Here is a 20,551-nt window from a genome sequence, read left to right on the forward strand (position 1 = left end):
ACTTGAAAAAATCATCATTTATTATGCTACCAATTTCAGTCTAACAATATCAGTCTCTTGAATGGTTTGCTGATTTTAATTACGTAAGCAGAATCTAGTCCTAATTTACTGTTCTTTAGTTTCCAAAACAAAATAGGCATGTTGAAAATGAGCCTTGGTAAGTCTTTGTATGCTTCAAAATGTAATTAATATATCACAACTCACACGGTTAAATTATCAGAGTACACATGGGTTACTAGTATCATTCACCAAGAGCAGTACCACTTTGCTTCCACTCCCTCACACCTTTTATATACAGTGATTATATGTCAGCCGTACTTGTAAGGTAAGGCAAGGCAGTTAGAGACTCCCAAGAATAAAAGTAAAAATTTTAAGTAAAAATAAGTTTTTTAAAAATGAAGCAAGGCCTGTTTTGAAAAAATAGATAGTTTTTCTGGTTCAGAAGGAAAAATTGCAACAGACCTCTGCATGTTAGCATGTAAATTAGCCAGTCCCCTGAAAACAAGGGTACTGGATCTTTTGTTCAAATATGAGGGTACACACTTCTTGCTCTTGGAGGTGCTGAACTAAGCTTTAGAGCAGCTCTTTAGCCAATATCAAAGACAGAAAGAAAAGCCTTGTAAAATTTAAGTTTTGATACATATTGGGTATAGGATACTAGGATCAGAATGCATTACTCAACATTCTACACTTTTGTACTATTCAGCAGCAATCAAAATTGCTAAAGTATGTTCAAATGGATTGATTGGGTTAGTTGTGGGAAGGAAGAGGCATGCGAACAATTTCTGACACCATTTTTAAGCATCCACAACAACAGCAATGAAAAGAGTCACAAAGCAGATACATTTTTGAATAGATGTTACGTTTTCAATCCTTCCCTCAAATTAGATGCCAATTTATATGAAACTAAAATTCCATCCGAGATTAAAACCTAATCTTGTTTTATAGTTTTCCATTCTTGTGATGTCTATTAAGGATGGGTCTAAAGATATTAGGAGGCAAGAAAGCAAAAAAGTCAGACTTGAAGATCACTGCACCTGCTTTTGTTGCTAAATAGGTACTCAGAAGTTAGAACTTCTGAGCTTTGTTTCCAGGACAATTACTGTTCTGAGAATCTGAATAATAAAAGGAGTAAACAAACTTCTGATGTCCTGCATTTGTTAGCTCCCATCCTTTGCCACCATTGCTTTTGGATGTCATTTACCCATTTTTTATAAAGCGCCGGTAGTAGACCACAGAACACATTGTGTAATATCAGTTTGAGCAATATTGCATGTGGCTGTATAAGATTCTTTTCAATACCTATTATTAAATATTAGCACTGACTAAACCCATGTCAAATAAAACATGACCAAAAAAAATCTTGCTCATCTCTTCAGTTTTGTACAGACTTCCATTTAGTTTTAAATGACTGCATTTCATAGTTGTTCAATGCTTTCAATTAGAGGAGTCAAACTTTCTGGAGTTTCATCGATGCTTCCGAATTAAGAATCCAACCGTTCTTAATGTACAATTCTACAAATAGACCTAAAAGCAGCATGGGAAAAGGGCCAATGTAATTAAGCAGAAAGGATCAGAAGAGCACAACAGCCCACACCAACACATAAGAGAAGAAAGACAGCAATTTGTGCCTGAACTTCTTCCAATTTCCAATTTAGCCTAGTTGCTCTGTCTCATTCTCTCTATATAACACAGGAAAACATCTCAAATCAGGAGCAAAAAGAGGGTTTCACTCCCACACCTAGAAAATGTGTATCCATAGATAATAGTCACTGAAACAGGTAAAGGCTGTGTTCTCAATCCTGAGGTGCCATACTCCACTACTACTGGATCTTTGGCCAAAACACACCAGGGAGAAGCAGAATAAAAACACAGGCAGCAAGAGGGCATCACGCACAGTTTCTGTTTTAAGCACTGACCCCATGGTTATTTTTTTAAGAATTACTTAAACTTTCTTAGAAGACTGAAAGTCTGGATTAGTGAAATTAGAAACAATCTGAAAGTATTCCACTGCATATCAAGTGCTTTATACACAAGAACAAATACTTTATATATACACAAGAGACTGTAATTTCATTCTATCTTAGATCCTTTGAAATTAAAATCACTATATTTTATTCTGGTCAGTGGTTACAATTAGACAGAAGCTTAACCAAGCTGATCTACTTGTCAAAACATGGGTGTGGAAAAAGCTAGAAGGGACATTTTTCTTTCACTACATGGCATCATAGTACAAACCCTTCTTGTATCAAAACAGTTTAAGAATTTTCCATCTAAATAAAGCACCACCCAGATGTCTGTAATTGACTTTATTATTACAGATTTAAGACTGCCTTGATATAATGACCTCCTAAGTGCTACTGATATCAAAGACAGGAACCAGTCAACAGGACACCAGAAGAACTCAGAAGAAAATTAGAAAAGAATGTATTTTAAAGGGGTGTCTAGAAAGTCACTGCATGCCTTCTGACTTGCATTCATCAAAACTGTTTAAAAAAATACTTGCAGGAAATCTTTAAAACACAAGAGCAAGAAAGATTATTGAAGAGAAAGTGAACTGAAATAAAGTCACATTTCTATGTCTTTATGCAGGACTAAGCCCAATTTTATTTACCATTCTCTTCTGAACATTCCCATTTGGTTAATAACCTCTTTCTTTTGGTAATGTTCCCATGACATTAACACTGGATTTCACAACCAGGATACAAAGCCTGACTCACAGAAACGCTGACTTCAATTATGTTAGCCTAAAAGTCAGACAAACCTAGGAGGGTTTTCAGGGCAGTTAACCACTACAGGGTAAAAGCCCCAACTTAAACTGAAAGCAGGAAGATCTTACACTGCTTAGAAGTCATCTGTAGAAGTACAACTCTCACTTTCTACCTGGCACATAAAGGTACAGAAATATCGCTTAACACAGATGAAAAGTTGTTTATCTACATGTGATAAACCTAAATAGCTTCTCATGGTTGCAGTCTCAAAGGGAAAATTAAAGAAAAATCCCAAGAAAAATCAGATATCTTACTACATTAGATTCTTCTTCTAGAAAGCATTTTAAAACATGTGTAATTTCAAGCATATGGTTTAGTATTTTCACTAATATCAAGCTTCAGTAAATAAAAGCCAAAACTCATTAAACACATATTACACTTAACCTTCATCAAAATGAGTCCCAGACTCATTTGCTGGTTGCTCTTTTCACCATTCTGTAAGATATTCAGAAGCTGAATAGTGACTTTATTCCAGCAAGCACAGAAGGCTGGTGCTCTGGATCATATTCAAGCTAGTTGCAGTCCACACAGTGATGAAGAATGACGATCATTACATCGCTGGTGTCAGTTTCCATACCAAGAGAAGTGTACCATGCCTAACCTCTGACTATCATGTCCAATTGCAGATATACTTCTAGATAATTCTTTTAGTGAGGTACTCATTATTACATTCATTCCTCAAATCATGGCTGCACTTGTTCTATGAAGTCCCATTTGAAAAGCTCAAATGTGATGATTTAAGACACAGGGCATTAATGCCTAGATTCCTCCAGTCCTATAGGCAACAGGGAACTTAAAAACTATTAAAACATTATTTGTTCTATAGGGATTACTTATTACACATTCAATTTAGTCAACCATGTCTGCTGAGAGGCACACAAATCCCACCATAGCTAATTTAAGAACTTACCAATTTCCCTTGCAATTCTGACAGCTTCATCTGCATCCTGTAAAAGCAGGAAATGAGACCCAACGTTAATCCCATCAGCCATTGCACTGTGTCCTGAGGGCAGTCATATATTGCACTACTGTCTCCTCCGATTCATTTAATGTTTGATTTTACAACCTTCTGACCCTTTTCAGCCAGAGGAATGTAAAATTAATACCATAAGTGGAATGTAAATTCTACCTCATCATTAGTGCACTGAGAAACTCAAAGCAATGAGGAATCAGCTGACAGGAAACACAACCAGGATCGCAAAATGATTTTCTGCAGTTGTAGGAATTTAATGCTAGAATTTAGAAGCTTACAATCAATAATGGACCATAAATCAGATCGTTAAAGTTTGTCCACTACCAGCTTGTTTCTGTCCTCACAGGTACTCTTTGTGTTTTCCTGGTTGCTGTCAGTAGGGGGAGTTGATTCTCTATTGTTTGGGAGTAATTCAAGTTCAGGGAAAAAAACCTTGTAGAACTTCTTCAAAGACAAATGGGTTTTGTTTATTCAAGAAAGAACACAGGCATTTCAGTTTTGAAAGTTCTGCATTCTGAAGACAAAATAAACCTTAAATGCATCATTTTAAACTGTATCTGAAAGGAGAAGATTCCCATAATTGTTTTCATTTACGAGCTGCATAAGCCAACTTTACAAATCCTTTTGTTGATGCCACCTATTGCTTCAGCCGTCTCATACTACTGTAGTCTGGTACAGAAAACAGCACTGGGAAACTCAGAGACTAAAAGTCAGGATACTTGAATTGCTTACATTTCAATAACCAAATCACTTCATCTCCAGTGGTTAATTCTGATTATTCCTACTGATAACAGTATATTTCCATTACACAAAGTTAGAAAGAAAAAGGGTTAAATTCCAGCGGTACGGGTTAAGCTTGAAAATTCCATCCAAATTTGCTAATATTTATACTATCCCATGACATACATTAAAAAATTTGTATAGAAGGCAGTAATGTCTGGAAACCACCAGCTGCTAAGTGTGTCTGAAACTATGGGGGCTGACTTATGAACATTAAACTGAAACCTGATATTTTTAAAGCTTTCAAGGCAATCCATTTTAAAAGCACCCAGGTCAGAACTTTAAAAAAAATACATAAGAAATGTTCATACCTGGTTCATTTATGTCCGATAATAAAACAAAATCCTCTTTAAAAGTCTTCAGTACCTAGTAACAGCCCCATGAAGAATAAGGGGGCTGGCAGGGGAAGTTGTCAGAAAATTTAATTTCCTTTCATTAGCTAGTCTGCTCCACAAATCGGTGCTTGTTAAGTTCAAAGCAGTCCTGAAAGCAACATCAGTTTTAAGTCTTTTTACTCCAGTCACATCTGTTAATGAGATTTTTCCAAATAACAATTGTTTTTAACTCAAGAGATAAATCTAGCAAAAAAACCTGCCCCTCACACCCCCCCTCAAAAAAAACCTCAAGAGTTTACTGTTTTATTACACCTTGCTGCTTTCCATGACCCTGCACCCTCCAAATTTTAGCTTAAAGGGATAAAATGCATGAAAAGGGTCATTTAAGAATGTTAGTGGTTTCCACACATTGAGTTTGAAGGTTCTTTGTTCCTGCCTGTGACAGTTATGCGAGAATACTTCCCCTTAATAGCCTCTCTGTCAGGAAGTGTTAAACCTGCCAAATGCAGACAATTAGAGCCTCTTGAACAAAATGCAGGAAGAGTGATGACTGATAAAGAGCCACGATTATAGTTGAGAAGGAAACTTTTACATTTCTTTTCTCTTGCAAATTCCCCCATATATTTGCAAAATAGAATTAAGGGGGGGAAGCAAACAGGGTAATCTTTTTTCACTTAGTTACCTGCAAACAAGTGGCTAACTGATACACTGTAGTCCACAGGAAGACAAGCTGCAAATCATTATAGGGGAACTTTTCACTGCCACTGTATTTTTACACATGCATACAACAACTTTAAGTAACAAGCAGATTGGTATCAACAGCACTAATTGTCTTAGCTCAGACTTGAAAGACTTCAGTCATCTGCCCAGCACAGTTATTAATTTACACTGTTTCAACATCTGTTTCTTTTACAATTCTAACATATTAGAACCCAAACTCCAAGATATGAGGAACAAATAAAAATCCATGCATACTCAAATTTTCGCTCCCAAAGAGCATTTCTGAGCCAGAAAACAAAAATATGCTGTGATTTAAGGAGTTAAACTAATTTTAAAAACCCAAGAAACTGACATATTGCAATCCCTGGTAAAGCTTTTGATCTTTTTTTAGTAAGAAGGCATGTTGAATGTACGTTTAAAATATCATGAATTTCACTTGCTAGTTACATAAATACCAAACAGTTTGAGTAATCAGAAAAAATTAGGACAGCTCTTTTAGCTTCTTAATATTTAGAACTTATGACAGATACACAATATTAGCCCAGGAGGAGCAAAAAACCAAATGCTATGATACTGCCTAACACACATGTCCATATGTGCAAAATATACAAAACCACACTGGTACTAAAAACACTTTAAATTATTTTTTAAAAGCAAAAGTCCTCAATGATTTACTGCTGTTTCCTCCTACACTACCATTTTCCCAAGAAAAACTGGAGACTGTAAAGAAATAAATAATTTTAGCACCACCTTTTATTGTACAAATAAAAGTGTTCAAGTAATGATAGAGGTTAATAAAAATCCTAAGAGTTATAAAATTATGGCATAGCATTTTCACCAATAGGTGATTCTATTAAGTTCAAGAGAAATAAAATACTCCTTTAGCATAAGAATTCCTAACTTCCTTCTTTCATGCACATGCCTCTCAACCAGGTACCAGCAGGTGGAGACAGAAAAACAAAACTGTCTTGATGTAGGGGAATATCAGGATAAAGTTGATTAAGTGACTCCTAGAACTGTGAAACATTGTATTAATTATGAAGAACTGCATAATGGTTTTCATGGCTGAGGGTGTTAGAGAAACTCCAGAACCAGTCTCTTAACCTCTCCAACTAAACAGTGATCATTCAATCCTAATGTCAATATCCCAATGCAAAAATTCAGCTAAAATGGGTACCTAAACTTAACTACAGTAAATTCAGAGCCTTGCTGAAGACCTCTAATGTGCTTACTGACATCAGTGCAACTAAGTGGACACAGACATTATTCTTCCATGTCTACATCCAGCTGTGTTCTACCAGCCATAAAACCAAACTAGCTGTACATGGTGAAACAATACAAAAATCACTTTTCCCTTGCCATTCCTTGGCCAGTTTTTCACCACAGCATGTTTCTTATGCTCATTACTCAGCCTCCACTTTCTAGTCACTTACGCTCCTTTAGTTGTTTACAGTCAATACATCATCTCAGCCCTAACTTTAGTATAGCCATTGCTCACACTGATTAATGCTAATTCTTTTGATTAAAACCGTTTACCACTACATCTCCCAATTGGGTCTTATAAAACTAATTGTAGTTACACATTTTGAAATTAATTACTTTTGAATGTTTTTGCTGGCTTTGTAGCTGACAGCACAAGACTCTGGGTACCTTAACATGTTCAAACTGGATAACCCTTGCCCCAGCCAACTGAGAAACTGAACCAGGGATGAGAAGAAAATCACTCTTTGTCAAACTGCCCTTTCCGTTCTACATCTTTCCACTCTCAGTTTCATATTTGCTAGAGCATTTGCCAGTACAAGAACGGTTAGTTGTGTCTGTTATGCCAAGCATCCTCTTCTTCAATCTTTCCAGCTTTAAGTATACTGTTGAAGGTCTTCCTTCTTTTAAATTTCTAACTTAATTTCTACTCACTGGGAATTTTTCTGCATGCAACTTCTCTGGGATGTTATTACAAAACCATAGCAACTACAGTGTCTCCTATGTGTTAAGTGCTAAACAACATAAGAGAGAAAAAATAACCTTTATTCATGAAGGACCTAAGTATCTGCACCACTATTTAACAAGAATAAAGACAACTGTCCTAGTAACAAAGATTTTCCGTGCAGTCCTGAGTTGAATAATCAAGCAACTAGAAGTTGTTACTGTGTGTTTGCTTTAACTATTCATTCACAAAGTATATATGCAACGAGTCTTAATTTCTAGCATTGTCAAAGGCATGAATGCAGTTTTCCTCCAGCTTTATTAAACGCCACTTTAAAGTTGAAACCACCTCTAATTACCTTAAGCATCAAGCAGACACTAAGTCCTTACTAAGACCTCTAAATTTTTATTTCTTGGGAAAAAGAGCTCTCAAAGATTTTGAAAGCTTCATAATTATGGCTAAAATAGCTTTCCCACAGAATGGCAGAAATCCTAAACAGTCTCCAGTTTTTTGTGTGTTGTTGTTCTGATTAAAACTGGTATCATGCAGCTTTGCCCTTCCTATCTTAGTCTGAATTTGCAAAACAGAATATCAGGCTCTAACCAAAGATCAGGCATCCTGTATGACCTAATTATTTGAGTATTCATTTGAGCAAAAGACATTGTCACAGGAAGGAAATCAGAACAAATAGAGACACATATTTAGATCCATAGCAAGTATGGCATATTAATTATCAGAAGTTTTATTTCCTATAATTGGTAATCAAAGCACTGATTAGCCAAAAATTTGCAACTCCACTTTTTGATGGAGACAATAATGCTGGCAATGTCTGCGTAGTTTCCTTTTTCTTATTTGGTGGACACACTGGGGGTTTGGGATTTTTTTTTTTTTTTAAATATATGTAATCTTTTTCATCAACACCCTTAAGATAACCAGAACTCATGCAGAGCTGAGGTATGTGAAACTGGTATGACATGGACACTTTGGGATTAAGCAACTACCACATAGTTCCTTTCAATAGCAGAGGACTGAAGTTGTCAAATCAGTTCTACATTCCAGTTCATTTAGTTTTAAGGGTATTGCTGCATACAGCCCATTGCAATCACATCAATTTAGTTTCCTTTTTGTGTCAGGAACTTCAGATAGTTGTGAAAAACAGTGCCAATTGAAGGGCTACAAAACAAGCGTATACAAGAAAGCGTCTCAGCTGCACTGGGTACAGGGCTATCTGTTCATTAACCATTGCCCTACTTTGTCAGGTTTGGATTTTTTTTGTTAGCAGAATAACAGACCCTTATGTAAGTTTTAACTTGATACAATGAGAAAACCAGCATTTTGAGTGTTTAATTCTGCATTAGAGAATGTTTTTTGGTGTTCAAATGATTAATTCAAAGTTATCTCCTAGCTAGATTACTTTATTTTCAGGATTCCTAGAAGAATATACAGGATATCAGTGCAGAGATTGTTATGCAAAACAGCTTGGCTGCTGTTAAATCTTATGAGAGCTAAAGGACCACATGCACAAGGGACTGCTAAGACATGCAACAAAAACCTGAAATTTGCCACTGCCAGACTTCAGCACGACCACAAATGCCAGTCCAAAACTCATATGGAGTTCTCCAGAAGAGAAAGAAGTCTTCGCACTTTTACCTGTTGCAGCATCATCCTACTACCAGACATTACAAACATCACCCATTTCCATCACAAGTGCTGAAAAATTCTTTTGGGCATTTTGTCCTCAGCTATTTTGTGATTTTATCATTCTCTCTCACTAGTCAAGTTCTCCAGGCAGCCTCACTGGAACAGGTAATTTTGTGGAGGTTTAGCCCCTTTATACTCTACCTTTCAGTTTTAGTGGGGTTTGGAGGGGGTATTTTGTCTTTTAACAGGGTTTAAAATCCAGCTACTGCACTTTTTTTCATGCAACTTAAATTTTTACTCAAACTTCATTTGAAAAAATCTCATTTGACATGTAAAGCATAAAAAATTTCAACCCAGGAGGTCAATATTTTATAATGCACCACATTTTAGTTTTATAAAAGGAAAGTTTTAAAGAGAAAAGCTTAACTACATTAACATAGACAATATTTTAAGACACACAAGAAAGCTTGTAAGAGCCCAACACAACCACTATAGCAGAAAATAAACAAAAACGAAGATATACTTTATTTAACCTTACAAACCAAAAAGAATTTTTTTTTTTTTTTTTTTTTTTTTTACAAAACTGTTGGAAGACATTCCTTCTAAAACTACACAAAGAGCATTAGCTGTAGATTCTGATAAAGAGCCATCAAATGTCCCCTTCCCATCCTCATTCTGAATTTTGCAACACATGGAAATATGCACCATCAGAACAGACCACAAAATGGAAACTTCACACAGTTTAACAAACTTTGCTTAACTCAGAGCTGTCAAGACCTTGGCCAACAAGACGACCTGAGAAATGTAAAGATGTGCAAATAAGTCAAATCCACACCTGACAATTAACACATCTATCTGCCTTCATGTTAAATTTAAAGCAAAATATTTTTAGAGACTCCACTGAAGAACTCCTAATATATCATTTATTATCAAGGACTTTCTCCTCTTCTCCAATGCTCTTGTTAGTAAAACTCTGTACTCCATTTTTAATTATATTTTACTGAAAAAGAAGAGGAAATTATAATTAGATTCTGCATCAGACCTTCAATAGGTGTACTTTGATTTAAACACTGTTCCTACAGCGGGCAGACAGTAATTAAATGATTTCTCACCTTGACTACTCCATCAAAGCCAGGGATCGTGTTGACCTTTGCATTCTTGGCTAACAATTTGCTTTCAATCTTGTCTCCCATAGCTTGAATAGCGTGTGTGTCAGGTCCAATGAAGGTGACACCTTCTGATGCCTGCAAAGACAATGAAGATAAAACTTGAGGAGACAAAAATAAAAATCAGCTTTTCTATACACAGATATTACTATTAATTTTTCTCTCCTTTTGAGCTGACTAATGCAACAAGATTTATATGGCAGTGATCTCTTTATATAACAACAGAGCAATATATAAATATTTCAGATGGTTCATTAAAAATGTGTATGACCTTGTGAAACTACGTATACACACAGATTCAAAGCCCTATAATTAGCATTTGTATAAATCAAAAGCCAGGCTACAGAAAAATAGCTGCAAGTGGAAGTACTCCAGCCTGAAAGTTAGAAATAACCCTTCAGAAAAGAGAGGCTTGTTAATTCACCATTGAAATAACCAAAAGTGATTTACAAAGAAGCACTTGCCAAATGATAACAGTTTAAAATTCTATTTAGTATGCATTCCTAAAACCAAACCTCAATGAAACATCACAATGAAAATGTAGTCTTTTAGTCAACATATTTAAGACCTTGAAAATAAAGCAGAAAGTGAAATAACATTTCCTGATTCTTTGAGGCAACTCTCCTCCAATAATAATGTGGAAAGGGGTTAACATAAAATGTTTTAATACTTCAACATCAATATGTAGGTAAAACACTGAACAGCATGTTTCTTCCTCCTGTTCCTCTATGCCAACAGTAGACTTCAGTGAGGTTATTCAGATAGAGGCATGTTTTCAGGCCAGTACTACACTAAGTTAAAGGCAATTCTATCGGAATTGTTATTATTCCCTGAAAATTACGGATGCAATAACGAGTACTCATGTGTTTCAGGTAACTTTACCTCTTTTGCACTGGAGGGGGAAAGAGAAGATAAAAAAGGAGTAAGGATAATAAATAAAAAAATTAAATCAAGCCTTGCACAATTTTTCCAAGTTACATTTATTTTCTTCTCCTCAATTCTAAGATACCTGTAAATATCTAAAAATAACTTGTTTCTAGCCAATGGGCAGCTAACTTAATACCAATACTAACAAAATGGCAAGTAGCAGTTTCTTATATCGCAATTTATGCCTTAGTACTTTGTTTTCCTGACACATCCTTGTGCTATACAACCCATATAGTTACAGTCACTAACAATAAAAAGTTGGTTGAAGCTGTGTATTTATTTGATGGTAGCACCAGAACATAGGAAAAATATGTTTAAGTTGGGAAACATCCTCCTATTTGCGGTAAGAGCCAAGAGAGCTCAACATGCACAAGTCACCATTTGCATTGCCAGCAGCTTCCTAGCAGGACCGGTGTAACAGTAGCAGCTCTGTGTAGATTATTTCATACTGTCCTAGCTGACAGAGTGCTAGAGATCATCCAGAAAAGATCAGGTGAGCATTACAGACACACGAGTAAGCTCAGTGCAAGGACACCCAAACTAAATGTATCGGTTCTGCTACATCAGAGGATTGTTAGCTCTGACTTACAATGAATCATCCGGGGATTTATCTCTGCCCACCTCTACTGCATTGGGCTTCTTAGCTTGGCTACTCAGGAATTAACAACTTGATTAATAGCTGTCCTAGAAAGTTGGGAAGACTGCAGTAAGAAGAAGGAAGAGATAGGAGTGCCAAAACAAGGGTGTAGATCTGTAATTATTTAGTGTTCCAGTCCTTTGGCACTTCAAGAAATTCACTTTTAAAGGGAGAAGGGAAATAAAGCAAGGAGTTGATGCATGAAACCATAGTGACACAAAGTTTGAAGCTGACTGTTTCCGAAGTAACCTGAAAAACTGATACTTTTTCCTCTCTTAACAAGAGGCACAAATACACCTAGAGGTAGGGCAGAGCTCTCTTCTGTCATCAGACCATATTTCAATCTCAAAAAAGCCTTGCGGAAAAGGATCGTTTACATACTTGACAAGTGGAGCTTACACTGTCCCTCTTGTATCACTTCTAACCTGGAAACACCATGTTTCCACAGTTTCTGCCACAACACTGGCATTTGCATCCTAACCAATACCACTTCACCATGTATTGCTTCCTCTCCTCACTTTCTTCTTGGACTTTACCATTCAGAACATGAGATCTCCAGAGGTCAAGATAAAAGGTTAAAATTTTTTGCTGCCAAAACAGACCATCCCAGACTTGTAGTTTGCAGTCTACTTTCATGTTCTTACAGAATTTCTCTTTTCTCCTCTTTGTTCTGACAGAAAATTAAAAATCTTCATTCAAACTGGAGGTCGCAGAGGAGACTAAAAATTACATTGATGGCATCAGCAAGCTTGCACTTTTCCAGCCAAATGCCCATAGGAGACATCATGCTTGAGCTACCGTCTCATCTCCCCAGTTTGTGACACGGACTTCCAAAGTGCCCAGTTCTCTCCTTGCTCCTGTCCAGATAGCTGGATAAGAAGGGAACAGTACCATTCAGGAAAGATTCCTGAACCAGTTGAGAAGGAACACAGTAGGCCATTTCAAGAAATTAATCTCTGCATCCAATATGTTTCTTACATGAATCCTGCAGAGCATTAACCATATTCCATATTGATACAGCCCATACTACTTACTAAAAACTAAGAACCAGAATGATGTGCAGCAGATTCACATTATTCTAATGCAAGTATCACCTGTTGCAACCTGCATCTTTGTCTTTTTTTAATGTATACTTTTCATAACTCAGAATTTACAAATTGCACTTGTCCACATATGCAGCTATTGGCTTTAATTGCTTCAAATCTCTCTACCTTATGCAGATCCACTCTTTCATGGTGAACAAGCAGTAGCATAATACCACCAGCTATTCTCTTGTAACATCAGCTGAGGCAGTCACCACAGCCAGTTATTTCTCCATCAACAACCTGAAACAAAATAGTTTAACTCAATATGATATCACAGGACAACTAAAACTATGTGATTCTGCAACATCCATGAATCAAAATGAAGTTAACAAAACGTAGGTAGTACTGCTGGTTTCCAGGCAGTGTGTCTAACCATCTCTTTCACAGGAAAGGTGTGTCTTTTCTGACATGACTCACAGCTAATTTCAGTTAAGCACATTAAAAAAAGACTTTGTCAGCTTAAGGCACTACTAAAAAAAGTCTTGCAAGTCTTGCTACAGTAATTTAATACTCCATCACTCAAAGATGCTTGCTCAAGCCCTCTGCCAATGTTTCTCAGCTCATCACCAGAAAAGTGCCCCAGCTTCTTCATCACCCACTATGTATTAAACAATCCGTTCAAAAGTCCACTGGTCAATACTGAAAATGCCAAAAACAGACCATAAGAAATAATGTGGTGGCAACATCTTCAGGTCCCACAAAGATTTACCAGTTTGTTCACACACAGACTTGTCAGTGTGGCAGCAAGTACTAAAACCTCTGCTGTACATACCAAGCTTACACACCACATATCAAACAAGTTTTGAAAGAACTTTTGTTACTTCTCCACACATTCAGCATCATATTTCAGCCTTGAAGACTAGTTCTCTGGCTGCAGAAAACACATCAAGTTTCACCATAAACATGTACCAGCCTTTTGGTCAGAAACATATCTGCGATACCTGTGTATCACTGATCTACTTTGCATAATCAAAGGTACAGGTGAATAATAAGGAATATATTATAAAAGAACATTTCATAATGAATTTGTGCAAAAAATTAATTTTTAGTTGTCTTAAGTAGTAGATATTGAAGAGTTTTCCCCAACAGCCCACTATTTTTGAAAGCAGTAGCAATAGGTCTAATAGTCATACCATAAGAATTGCAAGCAGTTTCTTCTCCCTTCCTTTTGGTTCAGTGGTTGGTTTTTAATAAGCCAGACAAAAGCCTTAGTTTATCCTCGGGGAATGCAGGACCTCTAATACAGTAAAATCTAAACACAATATCAAAGTAAACAAGCAAAGGCAAGATTTGGAAAAATCCATTTGAGAAGTTCATGATTGGGTTTATGTGACCATCACAGTCAGAATCTCTCAAACATCTGACTGCTCAGGGAACAATGGGCCAAACAGACCTATGTCAGTGTAAGTCATCATGTTCTCAACATCTGGAAAGGACCTGCCTATCGGACAGACTCCTGTGGACCTGAGATAATTGAAGAGACTGGGTCTAGAAGGAGAGCTCCTTTGCACCTCCTCCTGGAAATTATGAATGTAGACATTCACAATCACTTTATTATAGTCAGTAGTGGATTCAGTCTCAGTGACAGCCTAAGCGGAACTAAAGATAGAAAGCACGAAGGAGGGAAAACTGCATACACAACTTTTGCACACGTATACTTGGCAACGTATACTCTTCTGTGGGCTTATGAATCTGTGGCAAAGCAGCCAACTCACTGCCAGGCCTCCTGGAGCTGCAGGAAATTATTGAACAGTTCCAACTCAGCTTTAGACAAAACAAGTGATACTAAAACTTATCCTCCGTCTTTTACTATGTTAGTTATGGACAATTAAACACAGTTTTTGGCGTCCTCATTTGAGCCAAGATTTTTGAATCTGCGTGTAATATCAGCTTAAGACGAGCAGCTTCAACCAACAGGGAGATATGCCATGTACAAAAACACTGCTATCAAGAATCTCGTGTTTTCTCTTTCAGGATCATTTGATGAGGGGATTTTTCCACTCACAGCATGCTGATGTGGCAAAACATATTCCAAGTGCCCAGCTGCTTCAGGGTACAAGAGCCCCTATAGTTATCTTACCACACAGAAACAGTGACAATAATGCAGGCTTTGTGCTTGTTCATTCCCTAGTACCTGAAATGACTGGTTTTAAGGAAGTATTTCCCATCTCTGAAGAAGAAATGGCTGAGAGGACAGAGATCTCAGAAGCATTTGTAGCTGCTCTGCTTTATTGAAAATAAGTTTTCCTACGTAAACACAGAGCTGGGTTTAAACAAGCTCATGTAACTTACAGGAGAACCCAAACAATCTGTTGCATGCTGCCACTGAATCATAGGTTCTCAAATTCAGACTTATATATGATATTTTCAGCTCAGGGTGATATTTACAGAAGACAGTAACAGCCCTCAAGTGACTGAGGCAACAGATGGAGTTCCTCTGCCCTCATTCTCTCTCCTTCCCCACCTGCCCATAGTCCTATCTCTCCCCATTCTCTAAAGGCAGGCTTAAACACTCCTCAGTTGACTTAGCCGACCAACATGGCAGACAGTGGCCCATTTTTTTTGTTTAAGAAGTGTTTTCCATCACTTTCATGAGACAAAGTGAGCTAAACTGAGAAGCTTAATGGGCACCAAAGGAAGGACCCCAAGCTGCTGGTGCATGCAACTGGGAACAAGAGCCTTCTTTGGGAGGATGGTGCATCCTCGAACTCTGAGGTGCTCTGGAGGGTGGCTGCATGCTGCCATATTAACCTGCTCTTCTTGTCAAATCTGCATTAATGTTTTAAGGTTTGTTTTAAAAATCAAACATGATGCTTCTCTGAGGAGCACTGTTTGAAACACAGAATGGCTCAAGTTTGAAGCATCAAAGCCACTGCTTAAAACAGCTCTGACATATGGTGTTAAGTATTCCAACAACTTAGGGACAGGAGAGAAACAGAAGCAAGATTCTGTGGCAGTGAGGGAACAGCAAGATCAGCAAGTGTGGGCAGCACAAGTTACTACACTTACTGAAGAAGTTATTGGTAAGATTATGAAGGAAGGTCCACAGATAAGAACTTCAGTAGAAACTTTATAATAGGTCTGTTTTTCAAAGGACTTGTCTTAACCCTCAAGTTTTCTTCGCAGGAGAAACTAGAAAAGGCTTCAATGAAATCCTCATATGCACCTGATTAATTCTTTCACCATTGTACTACTCTCTCTTGACACACAACCAGTCAAGGAAGCAGACCCAAGGGAGAAGGGAATAGCCACAAGTAGTCTGGTAATTACAGTGTTCCAGAAAAATTGGGATCATCCACAAATACAATCCCCCTCCACATACAGCTCATAGATCCCCAGAAGGACACAAACCTGTATGTGCAGCTGCCTGCAGACATATACAAAGCAGAGCAGATAAACAGCACATCTTAAAGTTGACTGGAATAGACAGATGGGCTAAAAAGCCTCTAAGTCACATGGACTAAATGCAGGAATGAAAAGCTGAGCTGGCAGCAAAAGGAAGGTCCAACAGAGATACAAACGACCTAGGAAAAAAACCGAGCAGAACAGAAAAATCCAGATGAACCATCCAAAGACAGACAAGATTCAGGAGTACTACCAAGGAAAAGGGTAGTAACCAAACAAACGAAAAACACACCACCACCACGCCACCATCACCAACACAGGCACACTGACATCAGTTGAAAAAGGCAGGTACACAGAGCACTTCAGAATTCAGGAACTCTCCATTTAACATTGGGAAGGAATCCCTCAAGGAAATCTACTGGAATATATAATAAGAAGCATCCACTCAATAACTTAGGAAATACTGAACTGTTAAAATGCTCTACAATAGAGTGTGGTGGATATGAAAAAAATCCTGAAGCTTCAGCTCAAATACTTGGGCCCTGTTGCTGCTGTCTTGAAGGCTCAGAATTAAGAGCATACACAGGAGAACCCAATGATTTGTGCAGGCATCAACCTGCAAATTTAGTACCAATAAATAGAAAATTTAATTCTCTGCTGTTGAATTTTAAGCTGCCAAGGGCCTTAATCAGTAAAAAGCCTAGGTATTGTCATGGATCACCATGAGCAGTAACTCTCCAGCAGTCCAGTAAAGAAAAATTCCTCCAATCTTGTTTACAATGAAATAAAAAGAACAAAAGACAAAGGATCTTTACAATGCACAAACATTTACACAAACACACATTCAAGTAGCATCCTTCATTAGAACAAGAATTTTTACAAAATGAGCCATGCTGAAGTAAATTAAAACCTTCTGTACAGGCTTATTGCAGAGTGAAGACAGTACGTGATGTAAGCAAAAGCACAGGTTTGAAAGAGGGAAGGGCTATAGCATCCTACTGTTCTCTGACTACACCTGCCTTTGACTACTGCAGTTATTTCTGCAGAAGTTTGGCTTTTGTTTTGTTTGAGATCTTTGGAAGAAGATGGATTACTACAATCACCTTGAGCTGCTGAAGCACAAGGCAGCTTGTGACAGCAAGTAGCCTCAAAAGCAAAATATAAATTGGCAGCTGGAAGAGTAATAGTGCCTAAGGCAACATGCAGAGGAAGGTGATAATAAAGAACTGTGCTGCCCAGCCTGTCATATCTCATGGTTTCTTCCAAATTCTACTTTAAAATCAGAACTGTAACTTGGCTCCAAAATATACCACAGTGTAGAAGTCAGAGCTCCCCAAACAAGTTATGTCACTACCTGTGGCACTACACTGTGCCACTTTAAATATCTGTACTCACTGTCTCAAACAGGAGTACATATTGTAAGAGAAAGTCATACATTGAAAGTGTTTCCTTTGAAAAGAAAAAGCTAGCAGAATAAAAAGGCTTTACCTAAAATTGAACACAGCTGCAAGAAGTCTGTCTCACTTCTTAAAACTGAATTTAAAGAACACTAAAGCATTTTCCAACCACACGTTAAGAAAAGAAGAAAATTGCTGGGCAGCAATACCAAAAAAAAAAAAATTAAAAAAAAAAAAAAATTGGAATACACTCATTTACTTGAAAATAAGCCAACTGATGCCAATTTCCATGTTTAACATCTACGATGGGTAGGGAGATGTGTGTTAGTATACTCCCTTTAAACCATCATTCTAAGAAATATTAACTGATTTATTTAAACCTGGTATGAATCTGTTAACACCTGTCTCCAAAGTATAGTTTCAGATATGCAGAGGCATGAAAATCCATTAATCAGTTTACCAGTAGGGCCAGACAAACTTCTGCGGGACCAAATAAAAACAAGTATTATCCAGGCCCCAAACATGCCTTCTTTAAAGCAGGCTGGAAATAAAATGCAGGAACAGCATGTAGCGATATATACTATAGACAGAGATAGGCATAATTATGTTTTTTAAAATGCAGTAGATGTATGTTGAAATACTGGAGGTGGAAAAAAAGGGTTCAATTTGTTAGACTACTCCAAAGCTCAGCTTAAACAAAAGGCACAGTTGCCAAGCCAGTACAATCTAAAGCAACTTAACTCCAGTGTCCAAAACAGTGTACACCACAGAAAAGGTACAAAACTTTCTGCATAAACACCAGGAAATGGCCAGAATAACTCCAAATGGTCAGCACCACCTTAAGCACTAATGCTGCATGGATTTTTTTTTTTTTTTTAATAAACCTTAAAGTCACCTCCTCTAGTCCCACAGAAGTGGTAAATTTACAAAGTCAAAACTAAGAACCAGACTGATCCATAGACAATGTCCTTAACAAGACCCAAGTTGTGAACTGTTATTATCATACATTATATGTACAAAGGGTAAATGTGCTTGCATTGATTTAATTCTGCATTTCGAAATTAAAAACTCCCCTTTATCAAAAAGATGTGTATATTGTAACTTGTAAGTACTTCCACTTACATAGTTCCCAGTCATACCTTTGCAAGTGAACGAAGCAGAGTCAGCTTTTCCAAGGGCTCAAAGCACAAGACACTGAGAATACGTACCACCTCTGTGGCTCTGTACTTAAAAGTTTTCACTTTGGATCTGATCAGCAACTGGAAGTCTCACTTGATAATTTCACTTTGAAACAATTTAAGGCTTTAGATGGTCTATATATTATATGTTTGTCCAGAACCTAAATGCAATATTGAACTAACTGAGTTCAGAAGCATTTCTCAAATGCAAACCATACAATTTGAATGTACAGGAATTTGCATGACATGCCTCTGTAAGTGATTAATTACTTTGCCATACATGAAACACTACATTGACACCACCTGAGGCACAGGAATGTAGCTAGAAAGAGTTTTGAGTTTGATAACCTATATCAATAGTAAGGAATGCCCAGAAAATTTAAGGAGAAACAAACTAAACTTAAGAATTTTCCCTGGATGGTTTCCATATTGCTTTTCTTCACTTCATAGCATTGAAACCACCCTTGATTTTTACATGATAAAAGAAATCTGTGGAACTAATCCTAGAAACCTCTTTCTGTTTCCTTGCTTAACACCTCCAGGCGACAGAAAAGACAAAATGCTTCATTTGCATCCTTAAACATTAGAAACTGCGAATGAGCCTTTTCAGCTGCAAATGTTATTGCATCTACATTTCCAGAAGAGAAAGAAGGTTAAACAGCCTACTCAGGTTTATGTTAACTCATCTCTTTTTAGCACCAGTGAGCAGCACAAAGAGCAGAAAATGCAGAAGCTTAACAGCAGAACCTCTTTCTTCATTAAGTTCAATTAGATCCTGGCAATGGATATAGCTGCTGATTACACGAAGATAAAGAGAAGGAATCAGGTATGCACAAAGGAAATGGCAAACACAAGTGTAATCTTAGTCTTCCCGATCATCCAACCTCAGGAAGACCATTTCATTTTTCATGCAACACAAAATAGTTCCACCAGTTGCATGACCACACAAGATTTTGCCTGATGTAAAAGCAGCAGTTGTTTAATCGTTAAGTCAAACTTAGTTTAAAATATAATATGCCAGTGTTACACAAAGCCAGCCTGAATATGTTAGCAAGGTAAGAAAGAGTCCTTGCTTATCAATTAAGTCCATCTTATCAATTAAAGAATACATTTGAGCCACAACTAGTCAAACCTATTAACTACTTCATTTCAAAACACAACCAATTTACTCTTGGAGCACATTAACTCTTCACTTTTTTTAAAATTAGGATTCAAGCTACATATTTTTAATTTGTTTGGAGGGAGGAAAGCACTTGGAATTCCTGTACTGAATTCAGCAGAGAAAGTTAGCAGCACTTTATTTTCTAGGCCATTTGGCTTTCAGTGGGGAAAAAGCCTTCAGCCTGGCAGAAAATACTCAATGAGATGTTTAACAAAAAATATACATTAGTCTAAATTAAAACCAGGCAGTCATGTAGAAAAAACAGGGCAGTGATGAGAGTGAAAAACAGGGGAGCATCATTCTAGCCAATTACCACATTACCAAAGACTCAAGTTTATGGCATACACAAAATTTTCTGTATCAAACTGAAAGTTCAGTAAGGGAGGACAAGTAGAATAACGAACAGTTCAAAAACTCCAATGTTAGAGCAAATAAAGAAAATGAACGGACACAAGGCACTCTCTTAATACAGCCATACTATTCCTCCTGTCCTAAAGCTACTTGTGAAGC

The 20,551-nt window shown here is 37.2% G+C and overlaps 1 protein-coding gene across 1 annotated transcript in view; it reads right to left on the reverse strand.

Moving 5' to 3' along the window:
- The window catches only part of PCCA (propionyl-CoA carboxylase subunit alpha), a 273,215-nt gene that overhangs the window by 186,626 nt on the left and 66,038 nt on the right, over positions 1–20,551 (reverse strand). The window contains exons 7-8 of the mRNA XM_083884834.1: positions 10,257–10,388; positions 3,682–3,718 (exon numbers count right to left, since the gene is read on the reverse strand). Coding sequence (XP_083740960.1) covers positions 3,682–3,718; positions 10,257–10,388 — 169 coding nt within the window. The remainder of the gene's footprint in view (positions 1–3,681; positions 3,719–10,256; positions 10,389–20,551) is intronic.

The sequence above is a fragment of the Zosterops lateralis genome, assembly GCF_965231275.1.
Source record: "Zosterops lateralis genome assembly, chromosome: 2".
Lineage (NCBI taxonomy): Eukaryota > Metazoa > Chordata > Aves > Passeriformes > Zosteropidae > Zosterops > Zosterops lateralis.